The 14,485-nt window shown below is 42.5% G+C and overlaps 1 protein-coding gene across 2 annotated transcripts; it reads left to right on the forward strand.

The window, feature by feature from the left end:
• Positions 1-219: 219 nt before the first annotated feature.
• gosr1 (golgi SNAP receptor complex member 1) lies at positions 220-12,991 on the forward strand. Of its 2 annotated transcripts, none has more exons than XM_037448137.2 (9): positions 220-370; positions 874-985; positions 2,269-2,356; positions 2,690-2,797; positions 3,023-3,114; positions 6,948-7,022; positions 10,691-10,720; positions 11,981-12,063; positions 12,495-12,991. In XM_037448137.2, exons 1-9 carry the CDS (start codon positions 337-339, stop codon positions 12,617-12,619), a joined length of 747 nt encoding a protein of 248 aa, XP_037304034.1. In that variant the 5' UTR covers positions 220-336; the 3' UTR covers positions 12,620-12,991. The 2 variants fall into 2 exon arrangements, with proteins under 2 accessions (XP_037304034.1, XP_037304119.1); XM_037448222.2 differs by lacking the exon at positions 220-370 and adding an exon at positions 403-564.
• Positions 12,992-14,485: the final 1,494 nt, after the last annotated feature.

The raw sequence follows: 14,485 nt of genomic DNA on the forward strand, positions 1-14,485 counted from the left end.
CTATAATATAGTATGCACCTGCATAACACGTCATATATTTTCTTGCTTCACTGACAGGAATATTCTTCCAAGTCAACACATGATGTAACCGAGTGTTAAACCTTACGGTGGGAGCCCAAATAGCCTCAAGGCGACGCTGTTTTTGTCGTGTTTTTGGGTCTGGGTGCTCCTTGCGGAGACTGGTGGATGCTGGGTAGTTTGTTGCCTGACAGGCTCAGCTGAGGGCGACAAAAACACCTGCATTTCTTCGCGTGTGGTTGTTGAAACGTCTTGTTCTGGTCCTGTCACGTGACACTCCCAGGCCCCGGAACTCGGTGACGTCGCAGGACAACAAAGATGGCAGGAATAGGAGGCAGCAACTACTGGGAAGGTAAGGGAGACTTATTTGAACGCAGCAACTAGTTAGGTATTCTTGATTGCGACAACTTACCTGCCAGTGCCGCTGGCGGCGCGTTTGGTTCTCAGCCACAGTTAATAACGTTAATCATACGTGTCTCCACAACCACTGGCTCCCAACAGGCTAGCTAACAGGTCGCCATGTAAATCGACGTTATTTCTTAAACTGTAAGTTAAATACATGTTGCCACTCTGAACAATTCATAGCTACGCACATATAGAGTCCGTTGTGCCTGCCGGCACACGAATTAGATGGGAATTAGTTTATTTGTTTAACCCCGGTGGATCTAACGTTAAGTTAGCTTACTTTGTTCAACTCCCACTAACGCGCCTAGCTGGTGAAAATCGTTCCCGTAATCACGTTGCCATTGCTTATGGCTCTGGCACTAAATTGAAAATAGCCGTTGTTAAACTCTTAATTGCTCCTCCTCTCTCTCTCTCTCTCTCTCTCTCTCTCTCTTTTTAATCTGATCTCAGATCTGCGAAAGCAGGCCAGACAGTTGGAAAATGAACTCGACCTGAAGTTGGTCTCCTTCAGTAAACTGTGCACCAGCTACAGCAGCTCGAGGGATGGACGCCGAGGAGACACGTAAGTGACGTTTTCCCATTCCCAGTCCCACGGGTCATCAGATGTTGGGAAGCAGTTGGGCAAAGGCAGCGTCACTGGCGTCGATACAGTTAACTTCACTGAGCTCACATTTACATTTACTATCCGGTTATTCAAGGCAGGAACCCATTTCACCAGATCGAAACTGAAAATGGATCTACAGCTGTTATCAGTCGTAGTAATACTTTTTTATGCTTTACTGTCAAATGCTTTGATATTGGATTTAATATCACCGGATCGTTTTTTAGTAATCAATCCACTATTTTTGAGCCGAAGAGATGAAAAAACTTGACTTGCTCATTTTTAGAAAATCAATTTGGCTAGAAACCCTCCATACAAGACATTCTTTGTTTGTCGGAGTACACTGAAAAGAAATAATCCACTTCATTATCTTTTTCAAAAGCATGTTAATAAAAACTTTTAAAAATAAATAATTAAAAGGTCCAATCAAAAATGCATTTATGAAAATATTGTCACTCTTCCTTTCCTTTTTATACCTAGGCGTCAGTATGTACAGTAGTATTAGTAGTAGTAGAGGAGGACCAGCACAGTAGTCACCAGTTGTCAGTCAGACGTCAGGACTGTGGCACCTTACTGACTACTCAGTGGCACTCCTCTGACTGCTACTACTATACATACTGACATCTAAAATGATGAAACTGATTTACGGCAGATGACCTGTCGTGCAATCAATGGCTGTTCTCGGAAAATGTGGCTCTGCCCTCTCAGTTCGCTGATGTGACACCTGCCGCGGAGTTTCCACAGACTTACTGACGACCATCACACAACTGCCATTTTCTCCCTGTCTCTCCAATTCTACCAATGCATCCGTACATTCACCAACAGCTGACAATTCGTTAACTACTCATTTTAATATAATCTAAGAAAATGTCAATATATCAAATAGAAAGACTAGTCTGTTTACCAGAATAATGTCTTATGTTTTACCGACGCGGATTGTTTGATTATGCAGTACATGTTTTACATAAAGTTAATAGGGAGTAATTTCCAATTCATCATTTATTTTGATTCTGAGACAAATTTAGGTAATTTGCGAAACAATGTTTGAACACAAGTGCGTAAGACACCCAAGCGTTATTCTTTAAATTTTGCCAAACTAAATATTTAACTTCTTCAGTGTAAAATATAAACAGTTTGTAATAATACAATATGTAAAGCCACACAAATGTAAGAACCCTAACATTTTTTGAAAACTAGCCAAACATGTTTCTGATTGTTCTCCATTCTCTGGTTTCCTTCTCAAGGTCAGACACGACACCACTGCTAAACAACTCTACCCAAGACAGGATGTTTGACACCATGTCAGTGGAGATTGAACAGCTGCTGACCAAAGTAAGTAAGGCCCACAAAAAGGCCAGAACCGCACTGGATGTTTGCCGACGGGTCTTGTCTTTTGCTCCATTTCACGTCCTTTACAATGGGCCCTATAATGCTTTCATGTATTTGACAGTTCCACAAAATACGTCAAAGGCGATTATTAGTCAAAGAAACAAAGGGCTACGTTTATAGTCTCAAAATGGTACAATGTAGTCACCCCTCTAGTGTGTTGTATCATGCGAGTTTGGCCCAGAATCCATCATTTTTTGATATGAAGTGTTCATTCCGGTTTCCCTCATGTCTTCTCTGGCCTGCTTCCTAATCCATTCATTTCCATCTCCTTGTCAGCTGACTTTAGTGAATGACAAGATGGCAGAGTACACCAATACCCCGGGCGCAGCGTCTCTCAACGCTGCACTCATGCACACGCTCCAGAGGCACAGAGACATCTTACAGGTTTGCCTTCTCATTCTTTCTAATAGGTTTTAATTAATTCTATTCTATTTTATGCACTCTATATATTCTACATGCCTATATGTTGTAAAACATCCCTGAATTCACTGTACAAAAACCTTCCTGAGCATACATGCTATAGTGTTTGAATTTTGTCCTTCTAGGTGTTCAATGTTTGTTTCACCTTAACCCCTTCTTAAATTTTAACTTTGTTTTGTTTTTATGCAGGATTACACGCATGAATTCCACAAAACCAAAGGCAACTTCCTGGCCATCCGGGAAAGGGAAGACCTGCTCGGTTCTGTCAGGAAAGACATTGAGTGAGTACCCAGCAGTGTCTCCCCCCCCCAATCATAAGTCTCCTTTTGTCCCACCAGCGGACAGAGGGTCAGAAAATGAAGATGTCGCGTAGTCACGCACACAATTATCCTTTCCGCGTACGCATCCTTCACACGTTCATCCAAAGTCCAAAAGTTATGGAAAACATGGACTTTGTAGTTTATTGACATTGTAAAAATAAATTTAATGCACAAAGCTATTGATAATTATATTGAAGGCAGTACATGAGGTCTCAGAGCCAACCCACATGCAGAAGCTGTTCATGGTAGTGCATACTAAACAATGTTTAGTCATGTGATGCATTGCTTGTGTTTTAATCCTAGTGGATGTGGAGGAATAAAAACTGCCAAGCATTATTCAGTGTTTTTATGTTGTAGACCTAATTCCTTAGAGGGATAGTTGAACCTTGATTTCCACCTGGCCTGCTCTTGAAAAATGTTGGCCATTAATGCCTAGGAAGATTTATGGCCTCTTTGGCCTCGTGTTGAGAAAGTGTGTCCTCTGCTCAGATGTGTTCCGTTGTGATCGAGTGTATTGAAATGAGACGGAGGCTCCCACAAACCGTGACTCCCGAGTTTCTTTTTTTGTAATGGCTTATTGATCAGTAAGACGCTGCAGTGAGCATACGGTGAGCACTGCTGGATTCCCATCGATCCCGCTCCATCCATCTGCTGCAGTATTAAGTCATATCTGCCTCTTTGGCTCAGGGTCGCTTCCAATCTCTTTCTCACACATGAACGCATTTAAAGATGTGTCTAGTTCATAATAAGTCGTCATTTCTTATATTATTGAATAGTTTCTCCAATTGGTATGCACGGATTGGTTACATCATGGTAATCATACATTTAATCTTACATATACATGACAGGTCCCATCAAGAATTGTACACGATGCCTAGTTGTCCATAGATAGGGTGCTTAAGTTGTAACTTAATACTGCTTATTATAATAAAGGGTCAATTAATATCATGACGTTGATGTTGTCAGAGTTGCCAAGGAACATACCGCAACCGGTTTCTTTGTTCATACGTAAATGAGCGAACCATAATGGTTTGTTTTTTATTCAACATGTCCTTAAGTCAACTTATTTTGAAACTACTTGTACCAATGCCCTGCCCAGCGTTTGTCTTATTAGAAAATGAAGTTGCGCTGCTGAACATTATACATTTCCTGTTTATTTTCTCAGTAAGTTCCATCCCGTGAGGTCTGCACTACATGCGACAGCTCCCTCCATCTCCTCATTAATTCACTTTACTAAGGACCCGACTAATCGGCTCACTGCTGATGAATCTAATGCATTGAAATGAGTGTTGTTGAACCATCGCTCAGGCTAACGATGACTAATGTGCCCAGTGGCTTCTAATGAGAGAACAGGTAGGGGAATTACAGCAGCTGGTGGAGTACGATAGTGGTGCGTTAGGGCTCAAGAATGTAGAAAAGCAGCTGGAAGGTCAGCCTAGTCTTTTACATGATCTGTCTGAGTGAGGATGGACTAAAATATCAGCAAACTTCAGATCCCAAAGACCCGTTTCATCTGATCTTCTGATACAGTGAAAATCATTGAGCTGAATATTTTCCTAATTGACTCACCACTATATATATATATATATATTTATTCTTTTATTCTACGTCTGACGTGGAAGCCCAATATTTTAGTGATGTCATCAAACAAAAGGGAAGTCTGGCCTAGTTTTGATCTTGGCTACAGCAGTTTAGAACTTCCGTCACGTCAACGTCACAATATTAAGAGTAAATGTTAATCGTCGCACAACTCAAAAGGTATGATCTAAGATGATGCGGTGTGTGTTGTATTTGGAAAGCCGCGCGGTCGGTTCGTTCTGAAATGTGTCATCCTCCACGCCGTTGATGCAGTGGCGGCCGTTTCTGCTGCAGCTGAGCTTTTTGTCCCATTCGTCAGGCAGAGGGCAGTAGAGATCTTGAGCGAGTGGTAAACGCCGTCAGTCTCTCCATGTGCTCCAAAACCATTGTCAAAAAACATATTTTCATACACCCACAGCTGCACCATTCAAAACAGTAGAATCGACTAGAGCTGATCTCAGACCTGCCGCCCCCTCGTCTCGTGCTTTGATTCTAAATGTCAGCAATGAGCATGACAGCCTCTCTGATTTACATCGGTGCCCTTTTTAAAAGAATAGACCCGCTGGGGCGATGAAGCTGGCTGTCAGTATGGGGAAAAAAGAAGAAAAAAAATGCATCCGTGCTGCTGGTTGGGGCGTTCGAGGTATTGTGTGTGTGTGTGTGTGTGTTCGTGCGGAATATAGTATTTCCATTCAATGGCTTTGGATGGCGCTCTGGAGATGAAGCAGGCACATTTGTTCTAGCTCACACCACAAGCTATCGCCGAGTGGCTGATGCAAAGGAGATTGGTTGTGTTCTGTTTGCTCAGTGAGTGGTATAACGGCACAGCAATTAACAATAAACACCCCTTCATGTTATGCGTGTGCGCGTTGAACCGGGGGTCTCTTACATAGGCAATGTCTAGAATAGAAAATGTAATAATTAATTTCAGCGATGTCGAGTTTCTCGCACCCTCTGCAGCAGAAGGTCAAGCCAGCTGGCTTTGGCGCTTTCCCACTGTGTCTGTTTTAGTTGTGTCCTAGCATGCAAAAAAAAGAGAGAAAAGAAAAGTCATTTCCATCGCTGCTTCATGGCAGGGAACGACACGCACCAGGACGGTCATCTCTGCCCTTCCGTCCTGTTGCAGGAAAAACTCAAGGGCTCAACAAACATGGCCCTGCAGTTGACCAGCCTTCATTATGGTGGAAGCCTCTGTGTAATGATGCAGGGGTTTTTTTTCTTTTAACAGTCCTTCCACCCTAGTTTTTCTCCTAGTTTTTGACCAAACATTAACAGTCGGTTTCTTATCTGCGCTACTGCAAACCAAAGCGGTGCCGAGTTTGCTTGTTAAGTTACTGCTAATGGAAACCCAATATTTCCTGCTGCTGCTCTCTCCGCATTGCAAGAGGCTTCTACTGTAAAGAAATCAACGCAATCGTATGTTGCAATTGTGAATACTGACAGATTTTTCCCCCCTTTCTTTTTTTGAAGAACCTGAATTTTTTTTTTTTTTTTAATTTGATGTATTGGATCTACACACACTTGTCATAAGTGGTGATCTGAAAATGAAACCGATCAAAGTTGTGCAGATGTATGTATTTATCACCTTTGCTGTGACGCCCCCTAAATATATACGGTGCTATCAGGTTCCATCAGAAGTCACATCACTAGTGGAATAAAGTCCAAAAATGACCAGAGGCACCATTAAATACCTTATTCTAAAAGATGTGACACGGTGAGTAGCCTGCCAACAAAGGACCAGGACTCATGGCAGGCAAGCAGGACATTTATCAGAGGCGACAAGGAGACCAAAGATAACTCACTAAAAGCTGTACGCTCCACTGAGCAGGGCTTTTTGAAGAGGTGGCCAGAAAAACGACCGATCCGTGTGGAGTTTTCAAAATGACATTTAAAACAAGTTTTTCTTTCTCCTTCACCCAATTTTTAATTTTTGGAGTAAGGCCATTATGCAATCCTTTTTCATTTCATGTTTTAGGGCAACAAAATAGGAACGTTTCAAGGCAGGGTGCAGCGCACGGCAGCAGCAAAGCCATTTACAACTGTATTGCATCTTTTCTGTTTTTGACTTTGCCAGAATGGCAGAAATAGGCATATTATTATAAATGTGGTGTCACATAACCAATAAAGCATATATTGGTATTTCACATTTTTTTAAATGTATTTTGTTCAAAGGGACAGTGTTGTTTTTACCAATGTGTCTGTGTTCCCTTTTTCAGGTCCTACAAGAGTGGCTCTGGAGTCAACAACAGAAGAACGGAGATGTTTCTGAAGGAGCATGAGCATCTGCGAAAGTAAGTTCCCATCGCTGCTTTCTTTTTCTGCACGTGAAGAATTGAAATCAAGAATCCAACTTTGTTCCAGGCAGAGTTTTTAAAGATACTAATGAGCTGCCGTAGGTGCCATTCGTCCAGAGCCGCACAGCCTTCCCTGGTTGAGCAACAGCCGCAGCTTCCCAGAGTGCAAAGCTGGGATAACTCATCTTGATGGTGCAGCACAGGCATTTTAAATAACACTTGAAATAATTGCTGCTGCCAATGCCTGCTTTAAGCTGTGTCCCCCAATGGTACTTTATCTCTCAATGCCCCAACAGGTGGGAAGCCACTTTTACCACCATGATGCATTCATTAAACTAGAGTTTGTTGAATAATTCAGGACAGAGAAAAAGTAGTTTGGGATTAGAGTGCTTTCCTGGCAAGTTAGTTAAGTTAATAAAAAAAGTGTTCATTTACTTAATGTCCTGTTGAAGAATATGTGGGTAGGGCCAGGATTATATTTATTTAAGGATACACGTTATTGTCACATGATGCTATTCCAACATGCTTTCTACAACTCGAAGCTGGAAGAGTTGATCGTACTTTTTATACCGACACAATACACTATGCCAGCAACCTCATTAGTGCCCCACTAGCATTTGGCTGACTCACCAACACTGTGTGTGTGTGTGTGTGTGTGTGTGTGTGTGTGTGTGTGTGTGTGTGTGTGTGTGTGTGTGTGTGTGTGTGTGTGTGTGTGTGTGTGTGTGTGTGTGTGTGTGTGTGTGTGTGTGTGTGTGTGTGTGTGTGTGTGTGTGTGTGTGTCAAACAAAACACAATTGATACACAGAGCTTTTAAAATATCCATTTTGATTTTGAGGATCCCATTTGATCATAGCCAATACAAAGCAGCCCAATTCATTCACTATGTGGCTAAATATTTGTTTCCTCGTTCATTCTCTCAAGGGCGCGATCTCTCCCTTGATTCCCCCTCCCCCCATAAGAAAAATGTTAAAGATCAGATAACCCTGCAATGACCTCTTCCATATTATTTGAATCGTATTGAATTAATAAATGAAGTTTAATTCCTGTAGCATTCTACCAGTTTAACACTCAGACATCCAATAATCACTATGACACTATTAGCAATGGCCCAAAGGAAATTGTTAATGGATTCATGCGCTGAAGCAGAGGGAGATGCATTCTTCCTGTGCTGCTGAGTAGCTCTGTAATGTATCTGCCTTGCACCATGGATTCTGGCTTCATAGAGGAAAGGAGAATATGATGCACTCTTTTCTCATTTATTAAAAGTTGGCTCCTAAATACTGACAATGAAATTATTTATAGCAAAAGCAAATGAGATTGCCTTGTTGATCCATCTTCAGCTTCCTGCAGCCGCCGACATTCCCAACATTCAAGCCCTTCAGTCAGTCCGGCACAATTGATCAGGATATCGATAATTAAATTACATCATTAAGGCACATCCCATATCAAAGGGCTTCCCCGGAGCTTTGGCAACAATGGGCGGGCATGGAGGAGGTTGGAGATGAGGATCGAGTTACGCCTGATTGATCCTATTAGAGCCATAAAACCGGAAAGCAGACCTCTAAGAGAAAAGGAGTAAAATGTGTTAGTGGCCAGAGGAATGGCCTGAAGTCTCGTATCCGAGACTTTTCAGCAATAACGTCTTTTTCATGCTTCCAGTGACATTGCTCATAGAAGATGGTTCTCTGGATATCGCGCTTTTGGTTTCTTTTGTTTAATATTATGTAAAGTACAGTCTACAGTGTTTTCGGGGTGGATGACAAGGGAGTGACCCTTTTTGCTGCTGCCTTCCGAGGTTCAGGCGGTTGGGCTTTTTCAGGAGGCCGCAGGTTGCGCTGACACCATGGCAACGGGGAAACTAGAATGTGAGGAGATGATACCAGATAGGGGGCGGCAGCAGCAGCTGCTTGTGGTATACAAGGCTCGTGGGGTCTGAGGTGTGTCCTGGTGCTGCCCGTTCGAGAGACCCAACAGCCAGCCTTTGATACTTAAGCTAGTGTTTGTATTAGTGTTGTATTATATTTCTCTGGTTTGAGAATGCACTCATTTATATATTTTTTTATTATGAAATTAATTGGAAACATCCTGAAATAATAGCAGGAATAACAATTCAAGTGTTAACAGTATTTTAAAAACAGATCATTGAATAAATTTGCGCCATCGACACTGATCACCATCCCAACCCTCTCTCTGCCGTGGACGTTGGCGTTCATGAATAAAGTAGAACGAAAGAGGCCGGGTTCATTAATAGTTCATGTATGATGCGCTAATGGTAGTCGTCACACAGAGAGGAACATCCTTGACACAGCAAAGGCTTTGGTGTGTCAAACCGTTATTGTCTGTCTTGTTTTTCAGCTGCGTTAAAAAGGTCATTTCTAGGGTAAAAAATTGTAGCTATCCAGCCTGTCTTTCTCGTGTCGGCCTTTAGTTTTTCTAAAATGTCACGTCTGAATTAGCCAAATTGGAGATTATCCTTTACCATTTACCCAAGTCAGTGAATGGTAGCCAAGCTGTAAGCATCACCTCTGTGAATCTCAGAAGTTGCAAGTATGTCGCTCTGAGCTTTGACTTGTGCCCACTTCACCTCTCTGCAGAGGTTTGCTTTCCGCATCCGTTGCCAAGATTTGCTTGACTGTCGACTGTTTACCTGGCTGATTGTATTCGTTGCCCGACATTGCTATAAAAGCCGACCTGACCGAGCATTACTCTCGGGGGGGTTGCAGCGAAGCGTTTCCTTTCAGATTTTTGTGTATGTTTCTACATTTTTGTGTGTGCGAATGGCAAGAAAACGTGGAGGAAAGGATGGTTGGATACATTACACGGGAAAAAGCAATTAGCTTGGAGTTAATGAGCTACATAATGACTTCAGCAATATGCCACAGGACAAGGGATGCAACCCACTCGGCTCTGAAACCCCCAGAAGGCCGAATGAACGTAGACGGGATGGTACCAGGGGTCCTGGTATTGTTGACGCTGATAAAGTGATTCTCCTATGGAGTGAGAGAATGGTACACATCTTCTAGAAGCTGACATTACATTTCGGTGACTGGGCATCAAATCATTAACATGGGGTTAGCCTGCAAATTAAACACACTTAACCTTGGTGCAAGAGAAGGTTTGGGTAAAGGTGCTCTGGTGTGGTAAGAATTTGGTGTGGAGGAAGGCAGGAATCTTTGAGACGCCTTTCCTCTCTTCCTTTAGCTTTAGTTGGATGATAAACGGATGCTCCGAGCTTTACAGAACCCCCATATGGAGCTGGATAATGAGGATGTGGAGAGTGTGCAAGTAACTGTCCCTGCAGTTATTTTTTCTTTGGTCTCCCTCTGGTTCTATGAAACATTATCCAACTTAAATCCAATTAAGGAATAGAGGGACAAGAATATTCTTTTTTTATAAGCAAGCTTAGACTCAAAACTGATTACAACGGCTGTATACATAAAGGTGTGACACTAGTGCACAAAGACCTGACCACGTTGATATCAGCAGTAATCTAATTCTACGCCACACCGCACACAAATAAACTTTGACAAAGGTTGATTGTCGAATTCACCGTCACCAAGTCACGTGATCCGAATTCCCTGGTTAACTGCCCCTGCTTTATTGAATGACTAATCGGTGTCTTGATGTTTGTCTCCCCGCTCCCCTTCCTTGCTTGTCTATAGTTCGGACAGACTGATGGACGACACGATAAGGTAAGACCTACTCCACATTTTTTTTTTCTTAACCAAATTTTGTAACTTATATTTTAAAACAACAGAACTTACTGTTGGACCTGAATACATCAAGTCATTCTCCTTTTTATAGAGCAAAAAAACAACAACATGTGAGCAGTTCCCTCCAGACTTTTTGTCTAAAATTCTGAGGAAACTGTCACAGAGCATGGACTCTTATTCCAAAATGAATAGTTTATTGCTGACTACAAACCCAAAGCTTTTATGTGTATTGTTTTGCACCATTAGATTTTTCTTTTTTTCCTCAAAGAGCCCTTTCAGTGCCATAGCTCATTGTTCTTAATGATGATGCAAGGGGGGGTTCAATCACGTCACTCCCTTGAAGTACGGGAGCCGCTGGTCACATAATGTTGTGTGTGTGCATGACATGAAGGGGGGCCGACGCCTGCCAAGAATAAGTCCTGCCGCTTCACTGATTTACAGTAACCATCCATTTCTCACTGGCCTCTCCTTTCCCGTACTGCGGACCTGCACAAAAGACAAACATGTCGCTTAGGATTTACCTTCCCTTTCTCCTTTTCTCACTCTACTCCCCCCTCCCCATTGCCTTGGCCATTTAAAAGCCCTTGCATCGCGTAAAACTATACTATAAAAGTCTGTTGTATCTTATATCTCCCTCTTTATAGCCGCTCTTTCCTTACAGTAATTGCTAATCTTCTTCCACCAGTAGCCTTATTTTCCACAGCTCTCGCCCGAGTTTCAGCCCACGTTTTGTGATTTTTGGGTTATATGAGTTTAATTGCCTTCAAGGTTTAATCGACCACTTGGGACCACCTCCCTCTGTGTTTGTGATGGGAATCCTCAGCCAGATGCTCATCAGCTGGTTCACATTGAGAAAGAGGCTTGTCAAGGTTGCTGGAATAAGCAAAGTGTTTCTTCCTGACCGAGGAGAACATGATCCCTAAAACACAGCTACCAGGCCAAGACTGCGGACTATCAGGAGATATTTTTTTATCATAGCCTTGAAATGCTTCAGGCTTGTGCCATTTGTCGATTGTAAAGAAGTCTGCTCCCCACTTGATATTCTGAGTGTCCAATTGCTTTGCTACCTTACTTTGCACTAATTTTAGTTCTATTTCTTTTTTAAATGGACACCTCACATCTGTGTTTGGAGAGAATAACATGTGCACTCGTTGGCATTCACGATCTTTGCAGTATTAATGATTGCAACCAAAAGCCACATATTGTCACTTCTAAATCTACTTTTCTCTTTCTTGTTAGTATCGCTATGGCAACCAAGGAGAACATGACCTCCCAACGGGGCTTCTTGAAATCCATACAGAGCAGGGTCAACACATTGGCCAATATCCTTTATCGTGTGTGTGTGTGTGTGTGTGTGTGACACCATGGAATGGTAGAAGTTGAAAGGGACCCGCTATAAAATCAGTACAGGTAGTTGACAAATCAATGCTCACATATTGCTTTTCTGTGAACATATGATCTGTGATTACTTATAGCGGTGGCCCAGCTGGTGCCTGAGCCATTCAACCAAGTGCTACAGCTGGTGCCATCACTCTGATTCAAGTTATTACTAATTAACAGCAATACCTGCCTATTATTATTAATTGCCTTAGCCCAATTACATTCCCTCTTTTTTTGCTTTTTTGATTCCTGACATCTTCACTTGTGTAGGTTTTTGCATGGCATGGACAGTAATTGATCCTCTCCAGCTAACAAATCTTTTTTACTTTATGTAATTTACAGTATTTCTTATCTTCCTTAACTTTTCCTCTACACCGTTTCCCAACCATCAACAATCTCATCCAACGGATCAACTTGCGGAAGAGAAGGGACTCCCTCATCCTCGGCACGGTGATCGGCGTCTGCACCATTCTCCTCCTGCTCTACGCGTTCCACTGAAGGCCCGACCGGGCTGGAGCCTGCAACGGAGCACGACTCCTCTGCTCCCTTGTAACGTGGGAATCACAGGAGACCGAGCTTCATTGGAGGCCGGGCCGAGCAGAAAGACATCCAGTTGGTCCAGTTCCTGGACGGGAACAGATTTGGCCAACTTGAACTACTGAACTTGTATTTAGCAGATGGAGGGCTGCCAACAAGTGAATGAAGACCAAAAGTACAAATACTACAACATTTTAATCAATGGTATTGATGAGCGATAGAGAACTTTTGATGCATCATTATTTTAGTTCAATGGTCCTTTTTAATTAATGAAGTGGGGTGGTTAGTACATTGTGGACTGTATAATGTGAATCAATAAATTATTAATTTCAATATGTGCAAAGAAGTCTGCGACAATACTAGATTTTGAAAATGTTGTTTATCTAAATGCATACAGTATATGAACTCTACTGAAAGCTGCACTAGACGACTCTCCTGAGAAGGAGACGACCCCTCTGCCTGCGTAACGTGGCTCCTACTTCCCCTACTTCATCCCCCAGTTGAAACCCAAAGGGACGCGTTTGAAGGTGAGGACTAAAGCATTCATCCGGTTGCAGGCTGGGTTTCACCCACTAGATTAAAGTATCTGTCGGTGGGCATCTAGCAATTTAAAAGCAAGGCAACTGTGTGAGAAACATCAATGTGTTAGGGTCCCACAGCTTTAGGCTCACTTCAACACACACACACACACACACACACAACCTGTGTTTAATGATTTCATCACAAAGCAAGACAAGGTACAGCCAAACAAGCATTGCCATCCTCCCCCGAATATCTACCTCCCTTTAGGGTGGAAACCTTCAGTGTTGGGAAAGTTCACTTTCTACATGAACTAGTTCAAAGTATAGTTCACAAATTTTAAAATGAACTAGTTCAGTTCATAGTTCCAAAAAATTTAAATGTAATCATTAAGGTGCAAATGTTTGCAAAGAAAGGTCAGATTCTTCCCATCCTCACCGACCTTGTCAGTAACTTCATAAAACTCATTTAAATTATTATACGCAGCTGTCGCCTCCATGCATTTCTTTTTTTTGTGATGACGCATGCGCGGTGCGACACTGGTGGCTGGTGTTGCCAGATTGGGTGTTTTTTCCGCTACTTGTTAAGGCGCGTTTACGGTGTGTTTTCTATAGAAATCTGGCAACCTATTTGAACAACGTTAACCTGAAAGAACGCGCCGTTCACAGACACCAGAATGAACGAGTTCACAGTGACGTTCATCGGGCATTAACACAGTACATTCAGTTCACGTTCGCCCAAAATATGAACGAGTTCATGAACTATCGTTCAATGAACGCGTTCAGGCACAACACTGGAAACCTTGTGCTGGAGTCTAGCTTTGGTCCAGACAAAGTGCACACGCTGTCTTCAGACTGCAGCAGTTCTGATGCATTGAGCTCCCGAAATGTCTGCCGCTGAAAACCGAGCGCCACCCGAGCAGAACTAAGCGCCAGATCCTCTCACTTGGAAGTGTCGCGCTACACTAACTTCTGTCGAGCACAGAGTCCGCTGAACAACAAGGGCTGAAATAGAAAAGCAGAGTCTGGTTCTCTGTGTTTGTGTGAGATTCTTGATTAGGATAAAACAAACTTATGATTCTCACTGAGGCCTCCGTCACGTTTCTTTCCAGATGTGTATTGATGGACCCACAGTGTCAGCCATGATAAATAACATTTGTGTACACACCATATATTTATTTCTACATTTCTCCTACATTTATTAATTTATTTATGGGACTGTATCATATTGATTTCTACATTTCAGTTTGCATACATTTGCACATTTATTAATGCGTGTGTCTGTATGCTAATGAGGTGGGAGGTCCTA

Source organism: Pungitius pungitius, chromosome 3, assembly GCF_949316345.1.
Source record: "Pungitius pungitius chromosome 3, fPunPun2.1, whole genome shotgun sequence".
In the NCBI taxonomy this organism is placed as follows: domain Eukaryota; kingdom Metazoa; phylum Chordata; class Actinopteri; order Perciformes; family Gasterosteidae; genus Pungitius; species Pungitius pungitius.

Excerpts from the sequence above, each read along its gene's own strand:
- gosr1 (XM_037448137.2), top strand. The coding sequence starts at position 337 with ATGGCAGGAATAGGAGGCAGCAACTACTGGGAAG. Across the intron at positions 2,357-2,689 it reads TTGAACAGCTGCTGACCAAA|CTGACTTTAGTGAATGACAA; the intron begins GTAAGTAAGGCC and ends TCTCCTTGTCAG. Across the intron at positions 2,798-3,022 it reads GGCACAGAGACATCTTACAG|GATTACACGCATGAATTCCA; the intron begins GTTTGCCTTCTC and ends GTTTTTATGCAG.